We start from the raw sequence: 24024 nt of genomic DNA, 5'->3' as shown, positions 1-24024 counted from the left end.
GAAGTTAGCAGGGGAGTGAAAGATAAAAATGGTAGATTACTAGTGGAGAAGGGAGAAAAAGTGAGCAGATGGAGAGAACACTTTAAGGAATTGTTGAACTTAGAGGATGGAAGTAATGCGAGTATAAGTGGCTGGGGAATGGCTGGGAGAAGGAGGGAGGTGAGAAGACAGGAAGAAATCAGTAGGATAGAAGTTGTGGAAGCAATGAAGAAAGTTAAATCAGGGAAAGCCCCAGGAATTGATGGAGTGTTTGGTGAAATGCTGAAGCATGAGGGAGAGATAGTAGTAGAATGGATGTGGAAGATGTGCAGATTGGCCTGGGAGGAAGGTAGAGTCCCGGAGGATTGGACGTCAGGTATAATTATTCCCTTGTACAAAGGAAAAGGGGAAAAAGAAGTGTGTGGTAACCATAGGGGCATTTGTCTTCTTAGTATAATAGGAAAAGTGTATGGTAGGATACTTATTGACAGAGTTAGAGAAAGAACAGAGAAATTAGTTGGAGAAGAACAGGGAGGCTTTAGGAAGGGAAGAGGTTGTGTAGATCAGATATTCATTCTCAGATCTTTAGTGGAAAAGTTTCTAGAGAAGGGAAAGAAGTTGTATGCGGCATTCATGGATTTGGAGAAAGCATATGACAGGGTGGATAGACAAGGATTGTGGAAAGTGTTAAGAATATATGGAGTAGATGGAAAGTTGTTGAATGCTGTGAAGAGTATGTACGATGGTGCGAAGGCTGCAGTGCGTGTGGATGGTGATCTAAGTGAATTTTTCTCTTTGAAGGTTGGGTTGAAACAGGGATGTGTCATGTCTCCATGGTTGTTCAATCTGTACATGGATGGGGTAATAAAAGAGGTACAAGGTAGGGTAGTGGATGTTGGAGTGGCCATGGTGAGAGAGGATAGTGTTTGGAAACTCCCTGTACTGTTGTTTGCGGATGATACTGTGTTGTTGAGTGAAGACGAAGGAGAGCTGCAAGGCTTGGTGGATGAGTTTGGGAGAGTGTGTAAGAAACGGAATCTAAAGGTGAATGTAGGGGAGAGTAAAGTGATGGTCTTTGAGAGAGGTGAAGTCAGTGAATGTACAGCAAGGTTGGATGGTGAGGAATTGGAAAGTGTGAGTACGTTTAAGTACTTGGGTAGTGTGATGAGTAAGGATGGAGGTTTGGAGGGTGAAGTGCTTGAAAGGGTACAGCAGGGAAGAAAGGTTGCTGGTTCCTTGAAAGCAGTGATAAGAAACAGGGAAGTGAGCATGGAAGTGAAAAAGTTACTACATGACAGTATTGTGATACCAACTCTAACGTACGGAAGTGAAGCTTGGACGTTGTTGGAAGGACACAAGTCAAGAGTGAGAGCAGTGGAAATGAGTTATTTAAGAGGAGCCTGTGGAGTCACATGGAGAGACAGGCTGACGAATGAGGATATAAAGGAACGTTGTGGTGTTGATGTGGATGTGATAGGAAGCGTTATGAGGAACACACTGAGGTGGTTTGGCCATGTGGAGAGGATGGAGGGTGAAAGACTGACGAAGAGAGTGTATGTGAGTGAGGTGGAGGGGGAAAGAGGGAGGGGGAGGCCGAGGATGAGATGGAGGGATGGGGTGGAGAGGTATATGAGAGAGGGGGGTGTGAGCTGGGAGAAGGGGAGTGAAATGGCGGGGGACAAGGCGACTTGGAGGCGATTTGTTTGTGGCCACCCCAAACGGGATTGAGGCGTCTGGCAATAGATAGATAGATAGATTCCCAGCAGGTTTGAATTCCGACTAACATCAGAACCATCCTGGGAGACTCCCCCCCCCTCTCTCTCTCTCCCTCCCAATCCCCTGTACATGGATTTATTTAATCCCTTGTGTACATAGATCGCTATCAGGTTGACGTTCTAGGTGCAGTTATTTTTATCGTTCTACTTCAGCTTGTTTCCTACCATTAACCCCTCCATTACGATAAATTCTTCTGTTATTCCTCCTGCCACTAAACGATTGTATTCATCTTGCAACATCTCCCTCCCTCTGACGTCGTTACCTAGTTTCAGTTTTGTGTTGCTTTATCAACAATTACATTATTGACCCCATTGGATATTCTTGTCCTGTCATCAGTCTTAGGAACGTATTCTCGTCGGGTAAGGAAGTTCCCTAACACTACTTCCTTAGTAATCTATTTTTGTTTACGGATATAGTAGGACTCGCGCACGTTTGCGGCTGTGGTGTGGCCCGCACCTGTGTACAGTGTTGCCACGTTTTCTATACCGTTATCTCTCTCTCTCTCTCTCTCTCTCTCTCTCTCTCTCTCCTGGCGGGAAATGTGAGCCACCCTGAGTACTTTTGATTCTTTTATAAGTTATTTATAATTGTGCTTTCATTTGTTAATTTGGTTTTGTTATATTTAGTAGTAGATGGAGTGTCAAAGTTATTGTCTGCTGAGAGGTTTGTTACGTTACTGATTCATACACCCCGACGTAGTGGGGTGTGGGTGTAGGTGTGGGTGGGAGTGTGGATGTGGGTTTGTTGGGGTGGTGGTCCAGGGGGGAGGGGAAGTGTGAAGGGGGATTTGACCTGAGACACCCAGGAGGGATTAAGAAGGGAGGGAAGGGGAAGGGGGGGCTGGATTCACCTACCACGTGGTCAGTATTAGAAGAGAGAGAGAGAGAGAGAGAGAGAGAGAGAGAGAGAGAAATTACGTGTATAGATATATGTGCATCAATAGGAACAATGTATATCAGTGTGTGCAGTATGTACAAAGGAACAAATGAATACAAAGAAGGCAGTGACAGACCTCTCTCTCTCTCTCTCTCTCTCTCTCTCTCCTGGCGGGAAATGTGAGCCACCCTGAGTACTTTTGATTCTTTTATAAGTTATTTATAATTGTGCTTTCATTTGTTAATTTGGTTTTGTTATATTTAGTGATGCCGACAATGCATTCAATGCATGCCCCTCTCCTGCCTCTCTCTCTCTCTCTCTCTCTCTCTCTCTCTGTAGGGAAGCTATCTGTCAAGGCCACTGACTGGGTGTGGAAGTGTTGCCGCTCGCGAGTGAAGTTTTTTTTTTTTTTTTTTTACTTCGGTATTGGCATATGCCTACTATTTTGTCCTACATATTAGCTTATGATAATAAATGTGATTATTCCTCGCCCTTAAAATTATGGTAAAAGCCAGTAAATGTGAGCATTTTTCCCAAGCAACACCTGTACAAGCTATGCTTGGGTCTATGGAGGTAGGCCAGATGGGGTGTGTCAGTGCTGCCACTCACAAGAATTATATGAATTATTTCTTTTACTTTGGATATTGGCATATTTCTTCTTTTTTCAGGCTCATTCTATTATATCCATAACTGTAATATTATTAACCACCCTAAAACTACGCTAAAAAACATTAAAAGTGACTGCTATTTCTTTTAGCAACACTGTACAATATGTATGCCATGTTTCTGTGTTACTGTATAAATATTTTATGCATAATAAGATTACTGTTGATTCATCCATCAAAATACACAAGTGTAAGTTTTATTAATCTGAATTTATCGAATTTGTGATGCCTTGTACATAAATAGCTTCCGTTTCACATCGCAAGTTGGGGAAACGTGGCACCATTGTACACAGGTGCGGGCCACACCACAGACGCAAACGGGCGCAAGGCCGACTATAGTCAATATAAGGCCAAGGAGTCATCATGAGTGGCCAGTTCTGCCCGACATATTCAAGACGTCCTTTATGAATCTTGAGGAGCAAATAAGCAATAACAACGCGGGAGACTTCTGATGGAATATTTTAATTATCAGGCGTATTGAAGTAGTTAACAGAGACAGTATTCAAGTTCTTAATCAGCAAAGGTCTCTCTGATCCGTATTCTCGTCGTTTAAGGAAACTCCCTAACACCTTCTCTTATGTAATTCATTTTGCTTATTACACCTTACTTTCCTATTTTGTATTGTATAATTCCTTCACACATCGCCATACTCACGCTCTGCATAAATAACGTACATAAAGTTATTACCCAGCCATATCCAAAAATGAATCGCTAAGGACGAGATGCTAGTGAGCCTTCTTACCCGATGAGAATACGGGCCCCTAACTTGAAGAAATTCGTCTGGTGGTAGTTAGGATGAAACAGGTGTTGGAAAGGGACGCCCTCACGTGGTGGCACTGATGTAAGTGGACGGCTTCACTGCCCAGCTATACAGACGTTTCTTAGTTCCTTCCTGATCCCTTGAAGGGAGGGTGGTGGCATGCAGAAGGATGAATGCGGCCTGCAGTCGACAGTGTTCATGTCCATATGAGCCTGGTGTTGCAACTACTACTTCTGCTACTACCACTACTACTACTACTACTACAGCTACCACTACCACCACCACTGTTACTACCACTACTACTACTAAATTAGATTAAGAGGGACATCACACTGAAGGAATTATTATTTTTTTTAACCTCATCGTTATGAATGATGTCCGTTAATCTAAATAACACTGACTATATATCCTTCTTATACGCACTTGGTACAGATTTTTCTCCTTTTGTTGCTTATTTCACATACCTCAGTGGCAGAAAAAGGCATACTGTACTACGGCTCACCATCCTCTTCATCACAGTTCTTGACTAGCACCATATTATCAGCATTCAAAATGGAGAGATGGAAAATGTAGGCCAATGTAGAGTACGAGCAGTAAGGTATATTAGTAAGAATGTAAGACGGGGCTTCATCTTTCACCTACGCAGCGCCTTCAGTCCGATGATATTTATTTTATCCTTGTTATACCAGAGCGATCTTACTCAACTCTAGATTTATGTTCAGCAGCGAAGGGATTAAGGAAGGCTTTGGCTCTTGGTCTGGTCGGGTAAGGAGGCTCCTTGATACCTTTTCCTTAGCGATTTGTTTTCCTGACTACCCATTATCATCCTTGTTTTAAGCTTCTTATATCTTTTTAATATCGACAACGATTCAGGAATAACACACAGGATTATAGTAACTGAGAAAATACAGAAATAAACCGTTAAGGTGGAGACGTTAGTAAGCTTCCCAACCGCATGAGAATACCACCCTTTATCAAACCTCTCTAGTTCGACGCGTTTGTTATCAGATGAATAAAATCGTATGGAGATAGCAGGAATAATATACAAGATACGTCATCGGATGGATGGGTTCACTGTGCGTGCCCCACAGGTAATCATATTCCTCCAGGCTGAAAGACACAACCTCAGGGCTCACCTTCGACAACGCTCCCAGGCAGGAATATATCACCAGGCGTTGCTGAGTTACACTCGCACCCGTGCTGTGTGTGTGTTTGGTGCTGTGTGTGGGTGGTGCTGTGTGTGGGTGGTGCTGTGTGTGGGTGGTGTTGTGTGTGGGTGGTGGTGTGTGTGTGGGTGTTGTTGTGTGTGTGTGGGTGGTAGTGTGTGTGAGTGGGTGGTGGTGTGTGTGAGTAGGTGGTGGTGTGTGTGGGTCGTGCTGTGTGTGTGGGTTGTGCTGTGTGTGGGTGGTGGTGTGTGTGGGCTATGGTGTGTGTGTGGGTGGTGTGTGTGGGTGGTGATGTGTGTGTGGGGGTGGATCTGTGTGTGGGTTATGCTGTGTGGGGATGATGCTGTGTGTGGGTTGTGCTGTTTGTGGGTGGAGCTGTGAGGGTGATGGTGTGTGTGTGTGTGTGTGTGTGTGTGTGTGTGTGTGTGTGTGTGTGTGTGTGTGTGTGTGTGTGAGTGGTGGTGTGTGTGGGTGGTGGTGAATGGGGGTGGTGTGTGTGGGTGGTGGTGAATGGGGGTGGTGGTGTGTGTGGGTGGTGCTGTGTGTGGATGGTGGTGTGTGCGTGGGTGGTTGTGTGTGTGTGGGTGGCGCTGTGTGTGCGTGGTGTTGTGTTGGGCTGGTGGTGTGTGTGGGTGGTGGTGTGTGTGGGTGGTGGTGTGTGTGGGTGGTGGAGTGTGTGTGGGTGGTGCTGTGTGTGGGTAGTGCTGTAGGTGGGTGATGGTGTGTGTGTGGGTGGTGGTGCGTGTGTGGGTGGTATGTGTGTGTGGTGGTGTGTGTGGGTGGTGGTGTGTGTGGGTGGCACTGTGGGTGGGTGGCGCTGTGTGTGGGTGGTGCCTTGTGTAGGTGGAGCTGTGTGTGGGTAGATCTGTGTGTGGGTTGTGCTGTGTGTGGGTCGTGCTGTGTGTGGGTCGTGCTGTGTGGGTGGGTGGTGCCGGAGAGCGAGAGGGATTGATATAGGGGGAAGATGGAGATTTCAAGGGGAGATGGGACGAGGGGGAGAGAAGGAAGGATAAGATAAGAGGAGAGGGGAGACGGAGGGGGCGAGGAAAGGGGGGGAATGGCTGGAGGGGGGGAAGAGGGGAGGGGGGAAGGATACGGGGAGAGGAAGAGAGAGACTATGGGGGTGAGAAGAGGGAGAGGAGAAAGAAGGGATGAGAGGGGGGGGGAGACGGAAGAAGCAAGGAGAGAGGAAGAAGACAAAGGCGGCTCGAGGGAAAAGGAGGGGACGGGGTACGAGGTGAGAGACCAGGGGTCTATGCAGATAATGCCACAGAAATAAACCAATCAACTTAATTAGATAAAATTCAACCAAACTACACCACACAGCTGTACTCTGATACTGGATTTTGAATTTCCTTCTCACCCTCTAGTTCTTCTCACAATAGTACCTCTTGTTTCCCGTCCTACTTAAACCTTGACTATAAAGTAAAGCGGGGAAGGTGGGCAGAGATGCGGAGGTGATGCAACAACACTACATCAGCTTACACCTTAAAATATTTGCCACGTCAATAGTAAGTGGAATGTCAGTAAAGCATATTATCCTTTTCACAAATTACAATGTTCCAGTGATTGGTGTAACTTATATTTCTCTTTTGATGCTACTGCCTAAATTTTCAGTGAGTTTGTTTCTGTTCTCAACATAACATTTGCACACCATGATCAGGGTGCCGTGTAACTGTAGTAAATGGGGAGTATCTGCAGTAAATTCGCTGCAAAGAGGGCTTAAACTTAGGTAACTTTAAGGTAAAAAGATTATGCTTAACATTACATTTAAGCTGATCAATACATCCCCCGTCTCTTCGTCACCGTTTTCTCCATCACTGTACTCTCATCAGTTTTACCCATACCAAGCTCAGCCAATTTCACTCGCACTGTTGGAGTAGACTGTAGCACCAGTCGAGCAGGGCAGTACTCTCGAGGTGGATGGAAAGCTGATGAAAGGGAGTGCTGGAGCTCCCGTTTCATCAGCCCTCAGGACTAGTTCCTGACCATCCCCCTTTGCTGAACTTTTTCAGTGTCTCAGTTATACAGAGAGTAGGCCAGCATCCTCTCCAGTACAAATTTCTCTAACTATCTACACCAAACTACATGCACAGTACACACTACACTTCCTATTCAAAATTCAACAAAAATGGCGTCTCTTCACCAAGCCTCGGAGTCCCCAGGGGGGGGGACCATAAATGCCCCCACCATCCGCCCCTCTCCCGGTGACGACTCGAGGTGCCTGGAACCACTGTCTGACTCTCTTCTTCTTCATTTCTGCAACATTCGCGGCCTTTCCTCTAACTTTCGCTCTGTTGAGCACCACCTCTCCTCCTCTAAACCTCACCTTCTTTTTCTAACGGAGACTCAGCTGTCTGAGGCAACTGACAACAAACCCTTTTCTGTATCCTCCTCCTTTCTCTATACTCATTTCAAAGCCAAAGGTGGCTGTTGTGTATATATACGCAACGACTTATCTTGCTCTCGTGTTCCTGAACTCGATTCTTCTGAATTCTCTACACTCTGGCTTCGGCTTTCCTGTCATTCTCTGACTAAATATATCTGTGCTGTTTACTTATCCCCTAATTCTACTGACAATAAAAAATGCTTTGACTATCTTACTTCTACGATGGAACACATTCTATCCATTTCTCCTTTCTCTGAAATCTCCATTCTAGGAGATTTCAATGTTCACCACCACCTTTGGCTCTCCTCTCCTTTCACGGATCCACCTGGTGAACAAGCCTACATCTTTTCTATCCTTAATGACCTAGAGCAGCTTGTACAGCACCCTACCCGTATCCCTGACCACCTTGGAGAGAGCTCCAACATACTTGACCTCTTTCTCACAACTAATCCTTCTGCTTACTCTGTTAATCTTTTCTCTCTGTTGGGCTCCTCCGATCATGGCCTTATTACCTTAACCTGTCCTATCACTCTGGTACGGCCTGTGGACCCTCCAGGGAAACATCGTCTGTGGCATTTTGGAGCCGCGGACTGGGAGGCCCTCAGGCAGTACTTCTTTGATTTTCCCTGGAATGATTATTGCTTCCATGGCCGGGAGCCATCTGAATGTGCCTTGCGCATTACGGAGGTTATTCTCTCGGGCATGGAAGCATACATTCCTTTCTCATATCCCTTGACTAACGCAAGAAAGCCTTGGTTTAATCACTCTTGTTCTAATGCTGTCCGCAACAAGGAGAGGGCCTACAAAAGGTACCGGAGCCAACCCACCCCTGAATCACATCATCTTTACGTTTCTGCCCAGAATCATGTTAAGTCTGTTCTTCGCTCTACTAAAAATAATTTCATCCATACTAAATGCTCTCAACTCTCCAACTCGAATTCTTCCCGCTCCTTCTGGCACCTTGCCAAAAATCTTTCTAACAACTTTACCTCATCATCCTTTCCTCCTCTTTTCTACTCTGATGGTTCTGTAGCTATTTCTTCTACTGATAAAGCAGATCTCTTCGCACAGACTTTCTCCTCCAATTCCATCTTAGACGATTCCGGTGCTGTTCCTCCATCACTTCCCCCCTCTGACTTCCTCATGGCTGACATTAAAATTTCTTCAGTTGATGTATTTTCTGCCATCACTGGCCTCAGTACTAACAAAGCATATGGGCCTGATGGGGTCCCTCCTGTTGTTCTCAAGAACTGTGCTTCTGTGCTTACACCCTGCCTAGGCAAACTCTTTCGCCTTTGTCTGTCAACTTGTACCTTTCCTTCTTGCTGGAAGTTTGCTCTTATTCAGCCAGTCCCAAAGAAGGGTGACCACTCCCAACCCTCCAACTATCGTCCAATTGCTTTAACGTCCTGTATTTCAAAAGTTTTCGAATCAATTCTCAATAGAAAAATTTTAAGGCATCTTTCCTATCACAACCTTCTTTCCGATCGTCAGTACGGGTTCCGTCAGGAACGCTCCACTGGCGATCTTCTCACCTACCTTTCAGACGCCTGGTCATCCTCCTTTCGGGACTTTGGCGAAAGCTTTGCCATTGCACTTGACATCTCAAAGGCTTTCGATCGAGTCTGGCATAAATCTTTAATTTCCAAACTGCCCTCCTACGGTTTCTATCCTTCTATCTGTGCCTTCATCGCTAGCTTGCTTTCTGGTCGTTCTATAGCCACTGTTGTAGACAGCCATCGTTCTTCTCTTAGATCTATCAACAGTGGTGTTCCTCAGGGCTCTGTCCTATCACCAACTCTCTTCCTTTTATTCATCAATGATCTTCTAAGCTGTACATCTAACCCTATCCACTCATACACTGATGACTCCACCCTTCACCTTTCCATTCGGTTCCCGCAACGCCCATCTCAACAGTTACTTCAACAAACAAGGGATGAGGCTATGGCACACCTAATGTCTGACTTGGCTCGTATCTCTGACTGGGGTAAAAATAATATGGTTGTTTTTAATGCATCTAAGACTCAGTTCTTACAGCTATCAACCTGACAAAATCTTCCACAGGTATACCCACTAATGTTTAATAATATTCAGCTTAATCCTGCATCATCCTTGAACATGCTTGGGGTTTCATTTACTCGGGACTTATCTTGGAAAGATCATATTACATCTCTTGAAAAATCTGCTTCCAAGAGATTGGGTGTGCTAAGCCGACTCCGCTCTTTCTTTACCCCTGCACAATTGTTGACTCTATACAGGGGTTTTATCCGCCCCTGTGTGGAGTACAACGCTCATGTGTGGGGAGGTTCCCCACATACAGCTCTTCTCAATAGGGTGGAGTCAAAGGCTTTTTGTCTCATTAACTCTCCTCCTCTTACTGACTCCCTTCAACCTGTCTCTTCGCAGCACTGTTGCATCTTTATCTCTTTTCTATCGCTACTTTAATGGTCACTGCTCCTCTGAACTGTCTGCTTGCATTCCTCCACCTCTACGACGGGCGCGTTGCACCCGTCTGGCAGCAAACTCTCATCCCTTTTCTGTCCAACTCTCTAATGCAAGAGTTATCCGTTACTCCCAGTCTTTCAGTTATGCAACAAGTCAGCTCTGGAACTGTCTCCCTCTGTCTGTATTTCCTGCTGCCTATGATCTCCAGTCTTTCAAACGCAGTGTGTCCAGGCATCTCAAAATGATCAGATCTTGAATTTGGCTTTCTATTGTATTTTGTTTTTCTCTTGGAGGGAACTGTTACTGCAGGCTCATGGCCTTTGGTTCCTTCTTCCTCGCATAAAAAAAAAGTAGAAGCCAGTTTATGAATCTTTTTTCCCATATTTTCTTCTCTTTAACCCGCCCCGTCCCGTTGACGTATGGGTACGTTGCAACGATTTGCATTTGCCAGTCCCGGCGACGTACCGGTACGTTGTGCAATTGCAAGGTCCCTAATTTGCACAATTTTTAATTTTCGAGCGTGATTCTTCGTATGTATACACGGGACATCTTCCTCTATTCCTCTACAAGATGCCAAGCAGGGACAATGCCTTACACTGCATAACCTCCCCCCTCCCCCCCTCACGCCATTGTCTCGGCAATTCACCTGTTACCAGTGACCTGGCTAGTAAAGATATTCAGGGCCAGAGTGATTCCCCAATCGATGACAATGTGGAGGACAATGTTTACATAGCATTAGAAGAAGAAACAGCCAGAAATAATGATCAGGTAATGTGGCAAAAAAAGGTCAGGTATGGTAATTAGTTAGTGAGTGAAACAATGCTTATAATGCCTTTATTACTGCTTGAAAACCAATATACTCTCATACTACATATACATTCGTACCAAGTAAATAAATAAATACCGTTTATGAGTGGATAAAATAGTTACCCTCTCATAGAACTCATTTTCTTTAATGCCAGCATGTTAGAAAACCCAGTCAGGTAAGGAGGAACTCCTACCTGAATTGAGTATTTTAAACCTCAGGTGAGCGATTTCTCTATGAATTTTCGATGTTTCTCACCAAAAGCGAAGGTTTTAGCCAAAAAAAATTTTTTCGAAAATACCTCCGGACTGGGGGATGTCGGAGGTGCGGAAAACCTCGGGATGTGACGGGTTAAGGTGTTGCCAGTGTGCTTATTGTGGTGTCAGTATTATCTCGTGTGTGTGTGTGTGTGTGTGTGTGTGTGTGTGTGTGTGTGTGTCAAGTAAGTCCAATTTAGGTGGATGCAGTGTGTAATTAGGAGAGTCAAGTGTACTTCACGGGTTTGAAGTGTGTCCTTAACTTGTGCGCTCACCACCAAGGCATCACACACTCTTTTACATCACCGGCTTATGATGTACTTAGACCATTTTTTTTTTTTAATGCACAGTATTGGATGATTTTGACTCATAGGCCTGAGTTTCTACGTTATCGTTCTCGTTACACACACACACACACACACACACACACACACACACACACACACACACCTACTGTATTGATGTCTACGAGGGTACTAAAAATAATGTAACGACATCTGTATGAGTGTACAAATAAACATACATGTAAAGTTATGAGACTGAATTTATACTCTCTCTCTCTCTCTCTCTCTCTCTCTCTCTCTCTCTAGCTCCAAGACCAGGTAAGTGTGCTAGTAACCCAAGTAGCTTCAACTGTTTCAAATAAATATGTACTCACCAATCAAACAGACGTAAACACAACTTCAAAAGAAATGGAAACTGAAAATGAGAGTAGCAGTGATAATGCCATAACTACTAAAGAAGAAAATAAAATGGATGAGAAGAAACTAGACAGAAAGGTGGTAATGAGTAAGCCTGTACTGCCAAAGAACATCACAGCTAAGTTAATTAACGGTACACTAGACAATATCTCAGATGAACCATCCCAGCGTCTCCTAGCAGCATTGAACAATGGATAGGTCTGGACAGGATGTAGGTACAGGTATTAAGATATTATGTTGGAATGTTAATGGAATATATCAGCGGTTTGTAGATCTTCAGTATTCTGCATTGTCTCATGATGTTGATACAATATAATATGTCTTCAGGAAACTAGAGTAAATTAATCTTTTTGTCCTTGGTTCGGAGATTATATTCCACACGTTCACAATTGCACTGAAAATTCTGCTAGAGGATTAGTTACATATGTCAAAAAATCTATTCCTGTAGAAAGATTTTATTGTTCTTTTGGTCTAAACACTGAAAATATTTCTCTAAAAGTACATGTAGACAATTACAACATCAATATAGTAAATTTGTATGTTCCAAATAATAGCTGGAACCCACTAGACTTTCCTGATTTCCTGTATGAGGAGAAGACTCTTATGATGGGTGACTTAAACGCCATTCATGAGGCCTTGTCCTCACTTAACAGCCATAATCTCACTAATACCAATGGACGTCGATGGCTTAACTATATAAATTCTTGTAATGAATTAAAATTAATAGGTCACCCTGAACCAACACATATTTTAGGAGGTAGCCTAGATTATGTTTGTTTGTACAATGAACGTTATCGAACTTGTTCTGTGCAACAAATCAATCTTTTTTCTGATCACTTAGCATTGTTAACAACACCTGATGTTAAAAAAAGGCTAGTTACTGGCAGGGGGAAGAGGTTACAACTACCCATAAAAGATAAAGGGAAATTTATGGAGAATATGAATAATTGGTTTAAAGCATACCCCCAGATTACACTATTAACTCTTTTCTAAATGATCTAACTAAACTTACTGAACAACTTCTGTCACAGCAGGAGAGAACAAAGACAAAGAAAAAACACAAAACTAAAAATAGAAACATTGGTAATAGTAATAAAAACTTCTGGAAGAAATTGTATGAAGATGACAAAGAGGTTCAAGTTACAGAAAATTTTCTTAAGGTAGCAAAACAGTACTGGAAGGATGATCGGTCAGACATTAATCTAAATACGTTAAAGACCTGTGCTGAAAGAGCAAGACAGGCGAAAATTAGAGCTAGAGAAAAATACTGGGAAGAATTCTGAACAATTTTGACAAAGATACTTCATTAGCTATCATTTGGAAAAAAAATTAACATAGCCAGAGGTGTTAAAAACCAAACCTCAGCTCACCCTAATCCATGAGAGTATGCTCAAACCCTCATGAATGAATGGGCCTCAGAGTCCAAGTTCACCAACCTCCCTCTCAGAATACAAAATAAACTAACACCTAAGCTACACTTCTTTCACCAACAACTTGAACAAGCAACAGCACTGCAGGATGACACGTGTAAAGAAATAACTACATTTGAACTTAAAAGAGCCTTGAAAAATAATAAATTTAGTGCCCCAGGTGAAGATGGCATAACCTATCCCATTCTTAGTGCTATGGCTGAAGCAGAGAGCAACCCACTGCTCAGTATCTTTAATCTTAGCAACCAAACTGGTAAAATTCCCACTGAATGGACAAGAGCTGTCATAGTTCCTGTCCCTAAGACAAGTTCTGTGACAGCCATGAGACCTATTTCCTTATTGTCTTGCTTCTGTAAAACACTTGGAAGAATAATTCTAAACATGTTGTTGCATAAAGTTAGGCATCTATTAAGCCCAAATCTTGATGGTTACATTTCAGGCACAAACACAACATCATGTATTATATCATATCTTGCAAATTCCAATAGTCAATTTTCATTATTTCTGGACTTGAAGGGTGCCTTTGATGTGGCTAATCATGATATAATATTTAATGAGTTGGTGAATTTTGGTGTGAAAGGCAAACTACTTGGCTAGATTAAAGACTATCTTTGCCACATAACTGCTTATGTTGTTTTTCAAGCAAAGAAATCAAACACATTTGAGCCTGAACTTGTTACCCCACAGGAAGGGGTGTTAAGTCCTACACTATTCAATATTTTGATGAATAAAATAGTAAGTGTAAAATTCCCAAATGGTGTGAGTTGCATCAGTTATGCAGATGATATAATTCAGGCCAACAATCATCGTGATATGCAAAAATCACTAGATTTATTGGGAAGGATGTGTGATGAGCTAGGCTTAATTATATCAACCGTAAAGACTAAATTCATAACAAAATGGTCCAACTATGTAAATACTCTGTACTTGCAAGGGAGTCCACTGAAAAGAGGTGACTTTGTTAAATGTTTAGGAGTATACGTTGGGAATATTAGGGGAAAGAATGCTGAATTTGATTTGGTTATGACAACACGTACGAAAAGGCTTAGGCCTTTTAGAGTGATGTCTTGGACGGGCCTGGGGGCCTCTATTCCAGTTTTTAAATATATTGCATATATGAGATCAGTCATTGATTATCACACTCCAATTCTCTCTTGTTTGCCTGCTGATAACTTTAACAAGCTTGACACAATACAGAATGAAGCAATGAGACTAATTCTAGCATGCCCAGAGAATGTTAAAGTATCTAATCTTAGACTAGAATTAGGGTAATCTTCTCTCCCAGATCGGATTAAGGAGATAAATACACTAACAGAAGTCCGAGCACTGAGAGACAAGAGAGACACACTACCTAAAACAGAACTCATAAATTTATTAAGGCTGGAAGATTTGACTGGCAGTGACTGGACTCATGTAACTGCTGCAAACCTTGTCAACTACCAAATGACAGATCATCATTTAGGAGACTGGGACTGGGGTGATCCACTGCCGCACTGGGAGGAGAGACCACTAGACATCGCCTTCACTACATTAGCTACAAAAAAAGCTGACCTACCATATGCACTCAAAGATGACTTTATGACATATCAAGACTGGCAGGGGAAGACAAAGACCAAGACAGTGTACTGTGACGGTTCTCTTCACAGAGACTGAACGTACTGGGGCTGCTGTTACCATTGTAAGTGGGGGTAGCTTTGTTCATGGGGCTGAGACACTCAGCAGGCTACATGACTGGGCTTCATCCACCCAGTGTGAATTTGTAGCACTTGTGAATGGGCTGGAACAAGTTTATCTGAGGAAACAAGATCCCATAATCTTAACAGACAGCATGTCTGCTCTACAATCTCTCTCTGACCCTCACCCTTCATACCCTGACCTTGTTCACAGGATCAGGAGGATTGTGGCATAGCTTAGGGAGATCAGTGTACAGGTCAAATTTGTTTGGATCCACTCACATGTTGGAATCCCGGGTAATGAGCTGACATCTTAGCCAAAGAGGCTGCTAACAAGGACACTTGTGACTATGACCTAAGACTTTCACTTAGACAACTTAAAAGAAAGATCATGACCATACAAAAAGAAAGGGTGACTGACCTTAGACTCAGAGAACACAACACCAGCACTTCCATACACTGCTACAAAACAGTTGCATTGACGACAAGTTACGTATATGACAGACATACGACGAGTAGGTGGGTTGACTCTGTACATGCAAGAATAAGGCTTGGCTACTGTTACCTTTGGGAACTGGGTTGGCAGGTTGATGAGGAGAAGAGGAAGTGCAGAGTATGTGATCAACCCAGCAAGCACACTTTGAAGCATTATTTATTGGAATGTCCACACACGCGTGATTACAGGAATACTCAGTTTAAGACAATAGAGAGTCAGGCAAAATTAATGTTAGAAAATGATAGTGTCAGAAAAATACTGAGGAAATACAAATTATTTGCATCTCCTCAGTAACACAACAATTGCCCCCCAAATATACTTATCCTATTATAACTACTATGAAATTTGTCAGCTTAAGAACTTATTTCATATATGTGAGATCAGATCGTTCAACTCTCTTACCTTATGTATATTGATAATATAAAATGAGTTATATTTATGTTGATATACTGTCGTAAGGGGTCAAATCAATCAAATCTCTCTCTCTCTCTCTCTCTCTCTCTCTCTCTCTCTCTCTCTCTCTCTCTCAGCTCAGTTCATACCTTTAAGTCAACTCTTTAGACTCACGCCAACTGTCGCCAACTCACGCAGCCTCCACAATATACAATTCTAGGATGAAAATATCTACATCTCTGACATTATAATTTACCCTGAAGCTCCTGATTAACATCGTTCTCTCGCTCTCTGCCCTCATCAACGTTGGCAAATGCACTTAGTTTCGACATAAATCCGACATGAACTGTATTTACCGTTTGAGCTTATTTCCAATTGTTGATAAAATCCCTGATAATCGTAAACGGCACTAAACGATACAACAAAACCGAGAAATTACTGTAATGACAGTCCTTTTTGGCTGACAATTAGGGGTTTGTAAAGTAAAAATAATGACGATTGTTTTAATACTGTCACATCAACAAACCATCGCATAACAGGCACAAAACCTTGACCTTTTCCATCGTGAAAAGTGCTTTTAATTTCCATTTTCCGACATTCGGATGACTTTATATAACTAACTTGAAGGCTTCTCGTATTTAAGAGACTGATGAAGAATATAACTTCTTTACTAAATAAAATCTTGATACCATTTCTTGAAACAGCCAGAATAACATAATAGAAGGGACAACTTTGACAGCCGCACCTACCCGTGCGGTATTCTTATGTGAAAAAAAATTATTACTAGTGAAGCACGTTATGACACTCTTCTGGCTACATGTATCCTCGTTGCTTAAGGAGGCTGTCTTGCACCTTTTTCTTAACTATTTATTTTTCGATTAGTCCCGTTAATAAATTTTAGTACGTTATTTTGGAGGAGTATGGTAATACGATTTAAATAACACAAAAGCGGATAGGAAAGTGTTATGACCAAAATAAATCGCTTAGGAAAATGGGTTACAGAGCTTCCTTAACCGACGAGTGGACCGTAGTGTCATGTATACTGCTCTTGTGTTATATTTAAGGATATTCCAACATAACAAATACTCTTTTGACTAGATACACACTACCTTAGACATCCCAGACACGCCCCTTTGTGTCATATCCATTGTATAGATGCTCACTACACACACCTCAGATGCACACCAGACACCACTCCTACCCTCTCACTCCCCTTAAGGTCAGTCAGGGACAACACTGGATTTGAACACCTCTGTAGTTGTATTACAAAAACAGGTTATCGAAAGGACGAGGTTAAAAGACATTAGGAAATATACTTGCTCCAATGTTAGACACATAGATAGAGATAGATACCTACGTAGGTACAGATAGACACATGCAAATAGACAGATAGGTAGATAGATTGATAAACATATATAGCTATGGTATAGATATACACATATATATACCCAGAACACTGATGTTGATATATAATTAACCATACCTCTTTTTTTTCTTTCACCCAGATACGAAGCATTAATCCACCCTCATGTAACAAACTCTGATCAATGTTCATTTTGTCCACTGGTGCCCAACCAATGGATCATGGGCCAAATATTACCTAATGCTGATTGTACAATATGACAACTGTGTAACAGCCGTTATTTTAATTACTGCAGCTGTATAAAATTTTGTGCAAGTAAGCCGTCCCATATAGTTGTATTGTTATTCAGGTTTGAATGAACACTGCAGTTCTGCGGTGTCGGATCCGTTTAATGATTCAACCTGGTACATACAGCTTCATAAATAATAAACAACAAAAGAATGAACTCAGATTCACTTCCCAGCAATAATCGCAAACATACGTCATATATATAATTACAAAGAACCTTAGTATGATATCAAATAATAATATCACACTATACAATGTGACCGACCATACTAAATATGCAAAATAAAATGGACAATTATTCATGAACTTAAGCATAATTTGAAACTTTAAAAAATGCAGTAAACTTACAACATGGCCGCACTGTCTTCCAAACATCCACCCGAATAACGTCAGTCCACATACAGTATAGAAAATTTCACACAGGACAGCTGCCAGACCTAAACTCGGGGCCCCTCTGCTCAGCTCCTTAACCTCGTACCAACTGACCCCAGGACTCCCGGTCCGGCTGTGAGCCAGGCTTGAAATATGGCCACGTGACTGGCTACTAATAGTTTATCACAAACTGCCGCCATTCGGCTTGTTTCACACGTTAACCGTACAGCTTAAATTTGACCATTCATAAACAAGTATCAGTTAAAACATTGAACCTCGCAAATACAACATTTTCAAGACATTCCAATATTAACTAATATTAACAGTACACTATGATTATACATAAATGTAACTTAAGCTTATATCACTAACAGTACCAAATCACCCAAGGGTATCAACATACTCCTCGTTATTCCAATAAACAATCAGTGAAATCTTAATACATACAATATACAGTATATACAGTATTTACACATAAATAATCCTACACATATACATCCACAATTGTGATAGACAAATATGCATCTAAATAATCACCATAGAATAGTAATACAAAAATATCGTAATTTCTGATAATCACGATACACTCCCCGCCTGACATTTAAGCTAACTTGATTACTGCTCCTCCACCGGAAGAAGTACAACTAAGCTATGAACTGATCTGGTTACATTTACATCCCGTTGGCCTGAATATTTGCCTCCTGGCTTATTAATTTTATACCGGAGCAACACATCCCTGACCTTTCCATCTTTACTTCTGAGAGCACTTACGACCTGTGCCATTTTCCATTCCCCTTTCAATACATTAGAATCCTTTACCAAGACTATATCTCCAGTCTGGACATTCCGTACATCTACATGCCATTTCTGCCTAATAAGCAGACTAGGGAAATAGTTTCGCATCCATTTCTTCCAGAATGAATCAATAATTCTGCTCATGAATGCATGCCTTTTACTAAAATTGCTACTTTCATCCCACATCCCACTTGGCACTGTGACTGTAGAACGACCCAAAAGAAGATCATTAGGACGAACAACAGAAACATCTTCGAGGTCAGATACTTTGTTACATCCAATCGGTCTTTCATTGAGAAGGTTAGCTACCTCAAACATTACTGTTTGTAACTCGCCATATGACAAGATACAGTCCCCAACAATTCTACACAGGGATCTCTTAACCAACCTAATCAAGGCCTCACTGCATCCGTTCTGCCACGGTGCATCTGCTGACTTATTAAACTCCCAAGAAAGACCCTCAAATCTTCCAAATTCAGTTAATTCCTTAAGATTCCACTTAGAAACCATGTCTCTCAACTCCTTGTTTGCTGACACCAACTGAGCACCATTATCTGAGAACACCTTTCTTGGAAAACCTCTAATAGATGTGAATCTTTTAAATACCTTAAGAAAGCTGCCAGTATCATAGCCTTCTGCAACATCTATATACACAGCTCTGGTAGCCATACAATTAAATATGACTCCATATACCTTCCTTTTCACCCTTCGTTTTACAGTATCACAAACAGAATAAGGTCCAAAAAGATCAAGTGATACATTGAAAAATGGTGGTGAAGGTTCAAGTCTCTCTTTTGGTAATTCGCCCATGCATTGAGAGGTCACTTTCTTGTCAATCATACGACAGGTGGTACAGTGCCGTTTCACAGATTTAATAACTCTTCTAGCACCAGGCACCCAAAATTTTAACTGCAATTTAGCAAGACAAGCCTCTACACCATCATGATTTTCCTGATGTATCTGACTAATGTATAGTTTTGTGAATGGGTGGTCTGATGTTAAAAGAATGAATTCATCACGGTTCCAATTAGCTTTCATCCACTTCGATATTCTGGTTCCTACCACTACTACTTTCTGATCATTTAGCGTGGGCCCCAGTCGTTTGAACCTAGTCCTCCAATCTAGATGGATTGAGACTTGAACTTGTCTGATCCAGTAATTTTCTGCTGCTTGTAGGCATTCTGCGGTAGGCTTTTCACACAATCCTTTCAATGACTTTGCCTTGACAACTTGCATTACCCGAGCTGTGACTGAAAGCAGTTTCTTGTAGCTGCTAAACCTACCAATATCTATCACTGTCTTTACCTCCTTAGCCTCACATGCATGGGTAGTTGCTTTCACAAACACAGTATCAGGTACATCTCCCTCAAAACTCTGCTTCACCGGCCATTGATCATGATCTAAGTAGAGAAATTTTGGGCCTCTTTGCCACACAGAATCTGGTCCTAATTCTGATGGGGTACACTCCCTTGTTGTCAGGTCTGCTGCATTATTTTCAGATGGCACCCAATACCATTCTGTTGGTTTTGTCCTAGATTGGATTTCAGCCACCCTATTTGCAACAAAAGGATTAAATCTAAAGGATTCCTTTTGAATCTGAGCTCGTACTATAGAGGAGTCTGTGATATGAATAACTCTTTGGAACTTAAACTGCATTTCCCTTTCAATTGTAGATCTCAAACGACTAGCTACAACAGCACCACATAATTCTAATCTCGGTATACTGATCTGTCTTGTTGGTGCAATTCTGTTTTTGGAGCACAATAGATATGATCTAACTGAACCATCAGACAATTCCCATCTGACGTATGCAGCGGCCCCATATGCTTTCTTACTACCATCAGAGAAAACAACCAATTCTGGGTGGCCTACGGTGGGTATCGGTTTTATACATCTGGGAAATTCCAACTCTTCTAACAGGAACATCATCTCAAACAGTGATTTTGCCTTTTCATACAAAATTTCATTAATTGGTTCATCCCACCCTCTTGGTCGATCCCCCTCACTGTCTGTAACTACATCTCTCATCAATAGCTTCGCTTTAAGGGTAAATGGAGTAATAAATCCAAGAGGATCATACAAGGTTGCAATTTGACTAAGAATCATGCGCTTCGTCAACTGGCTTGGCAAACGCCTTTCTAGATCACCTAACAAAACATCTGGTTCAGACCTTCCTTGACGAGTTTTCCTTGAAAAATTGAGTTTGGCTTTGAACAAAAAGATATCCTCCTTAGGTTTCCAATCTAGACCTAAAACCTTTTCATGATTTGTATCCAAAACTTTCTCACTGATGCATCCATCATCTCCAGACATGATCCACTGTTTCATTACAAATCCTCCTGCTTCCAACACTTCTTCCACTTGTCCCATCCTTTCAACAGCTATTTCGGAACTATCAAAGCTTCCTAACACATCATCCACATAAGAATCTTCAATAATAGTCTTTATAGCCAAAGGATATTCCTCATTCATTTGAGCAGTCTTCCTCAATGCCACCATAGCTATTGCCCCCCTGGTTTATCTCCAAATGTCACAGTCTTCAGTATATAATGATCAGGAACTTTCTCTGCATCTAAATCTCTCCATAGAAATCTATGAGTATGCATATCAAACTCTGATATTTTAACACTGTTGTACATTTTCTTGATATCGCCAACTATGCCAATCCTATTTTGTCTGAAACGCAAAAGAATCCCCAACAAATTATTTAGAACATCAGGCCCTTTAGCAAGAAAATCATTTAGAGCCATTCCTTGGAATGATGCAGCTGAATTAAACACAATCCTTAGAGGTGTTGACTGAGATTCTGGCTTATGGATTTCATGGTGTGGCAAGTAAAAAGTAGGGCCCTCATAACTCTCCAATTCTTGTTGGGTCAACTTCTGGGCAACTCCTCTAGATACCATGTCATTAATTTGTTCCTGATACTTTAAACAGTACTTCATTCCCATCTTTTTTAATCTTTTCTCTGTAGCTCTTAATCGAGCCAAAGCCATGGGGAAGTTATTAGGTAACTTAGAAGGGTCACAGATCCAAGGGTATTCTGAAATCCAACATTTATTTCCCCTATCATAGTGCAATCCATCTTCAATAAGTCTAAGTTCCCTTTCTTCCTTTATAGTTAAATTTCCTTTAATGGAACAACCTCCACACTTGCATCCCCCACATCTTGGGGTACACAAAGTTCCTAAGCTTTCAGTCAAAAAGTATTCTTCAATTACTTGACAAGGGTTTAGCCGAGATGTAAGAAGCCACTCTTCAGGCTTAGAACATGCAACATGATTCACCTGAACATTAAGGCTAACGCTTTGCTTTCTTTCTCCATCTATACTTCCTCTAAGGCAAAATCCAAAGTCATTAGCCAACAGTTGAACACTGTGCACTGTTTTTACAACTTGAGGTAAAAGAGCACAGTAATCTGATCCAATCAATAACTCAATACGTCCGCTGGGTCTCTTTAACTGCCATTCCTGTAACCCAAACATATGTGCAAATGGAGTCACGTCTATCTCACTTGACACACCAGTGATTTCAGTTATACCACAGGCATCAATTATTTTTTCCCTCCCAAATTTATCTTTCAACAAGACTTTATACACGTAACTTTCTACCTGTTCTGTTTGCGCACCAACCTTGGTTAAAGTTAAACTCACAGGAGTCCCAACAAGACCCAGTTTCCGTGCCATCCTATTGGTGATTAAACTTAAATTACTTCCTGGATCATAAAGGGTGGGTATTACCTGATTAGCACTGTTCACATAACCCGTCATGAGCATTACTCCATCTCTTGTCACATGGCTACTTGATGCTTCCACAGCAGTACTTCCATGGCTAATGAATATGGGATGAAGGGCAGAATGATGATATTTTCCACAGCGTTCCCCATCTACCAGAACTCTACATGAATATCCTTGACTGCAATTCCTTGCTAAATGTCCTTCCTTCAAGCACATATAACATATACCCTTAGATTTCAGAAATTCAAATTTTGTCTCCTTAGGCCACTGTTTAAAGGTTGCACAATCTTTTAGATCATGAGTATCAGACTCATGCACACAACATCTCTTGGTATTTCCCTTTGGTCCAAAATTTGACCCATTTCTGCTTGGCATTCCCTGAAACTTATTACTAGCAAAGGATAAGTTAGATAAACATTTGAACATTTGATTTTGAAATTTTTCCTGACCTGTAGCTAACTGCTTAATCGCCTCTGCAAGTTCAGAGTCCTTGGAAGTCTCTTCTTCACACACATGAACTGTCGCCCTAGCACTTGCAATCCTTGACTCATCTTGCAAATACTCTATAACTTTGCGCTGTTCAGTCAAGAATGTTACTAAGCTTTTAAACCTGTCAGTACCGATAGACTGTACCTTTATTGCCCATTCTCTTTTCAAAGTAGGTGGCAACAATCTCTCCACTTGAGTAATTACAGTAGTGTTTTCAAGTTCCTGTAACTGACCCAAATTATCAATATCCAACCACACTTTCTCTACAGTATTAATCATGTTAATAAGCCTTTTATTGTCACCTTCAACCACTGGTTTAGTTGCTCTGATATCTCCTAAAATAGAATCTATCATTTTAGCTGGATCACCATAAGTCTCTTTCAGACGAGCCCACATTCGGTTATAATCGTCTAAATCTTCCACTAATTTCCTAGGTTCACCTTCCAAGGAATTCCTCAGCACGTACGGGTCCATTCCTTGCTGAGACACAACTAACCTTTCATAATCCTTAACAAAAGTAGGAAATGCTCTGACAGAACCACGAAATTTAGGAGGCTCCAGTTTCTTTATGGCAAGTGATGGTTTCTGTTTCACCTTCCCAGTCTCAGTTATCAAAATATTATAAACTTCATGTTTTATATTTTCAAGTTCAGTTATGTATTGTTCATACTCATCATAAGGTTCAGATTCCTTTAAAAGAGCGATCATTTCCTCATTCCTTTCATCCACCACTTTGAAGCACGTACTAACCTCCTCATACATTCGTTGAAGCACTTCACATGATAACTTCTTTCCGTGGGCTTCCTTGAAGATGTTGACCTTCCTAGTGAACCTTCTCTTGGCTGCTGTCCGGTTTTTCTTGAGCTCATCCATAGTTGCGCGTTGTTGAATTGTATTGTTATTCAGGTTTGAATGAACACTGCAGTTCTGCGGTGTCGGATCCGTTTAATGATTCAACCTGGTACATACAGCTTCATAAATAATAAACAACAAAAGAATGAACTCAGATTCACTTCCCAGCAATAATCGCAAACACACGTCATATATATAATTACAAAGAACCTTAGTATGATATCAAATAATAATATCACACTATACAATGTGACCGACCATACTAAATATGCAAAATAAAATGGACAATTATTCATGAACTTAAGCATAATTTGAAA

At 41.6% G+C, this 24024-nt stretch overlaps 1 protein-coding gene across 1 annotated transcript in view; it reads right to left on the bottom strand.

Moving 5' to 3' along the window:
- Nucleotides 1–23728, bottom strand: part of LOC145409499 (uncharacterized) — a 76698-nt gene extending 52970 nt beyond the window's left edge. Inside the window, exons 1-4 of the mRNA XM_080279890.1 lie at nucleotides 22559–23728; nucleotides 22262–22316; nucleotides 19913–20248; nucleotides 19018–19264 (exon numbers count right to left, since the gene is read on the bottom strand). Coding sequence (XP_080136016.1) covers nucleotides 19018–19264; nucleotides 19913–20248; nucleotides 22262–22316; nucleotides 22559–23728 — 1808 coding nt within the window. The remainder of the gene's footprint in view (nucleotides 1–19017; nucleotides 19265–19912; nucleotides 20249–22261; nucleotides 22317–22558) is intronic.
- Nucleotides 23729–24024: the final 296 nt, after the last annotated feature.

Source organism: Coenobita brevimanus, chromosome 81, assembly GCF_032717465.1.
Source record: "Coenobita brevimanus isolate Jiangsu-jjx chromosome 81, ASM3271746v2, whole genome shotgun sequence".
Classification (NCBI taxonomy): domain Eukaryota; kingdom Metazoa; phylum Arthropoda; class Malacostraca; order Decapoda; family Coenobitidae; genus Coenobita; species Coenobita brevimanus.
This window is presented reverse-complemented; position numbering and strand designations above follow the sequence as displayed.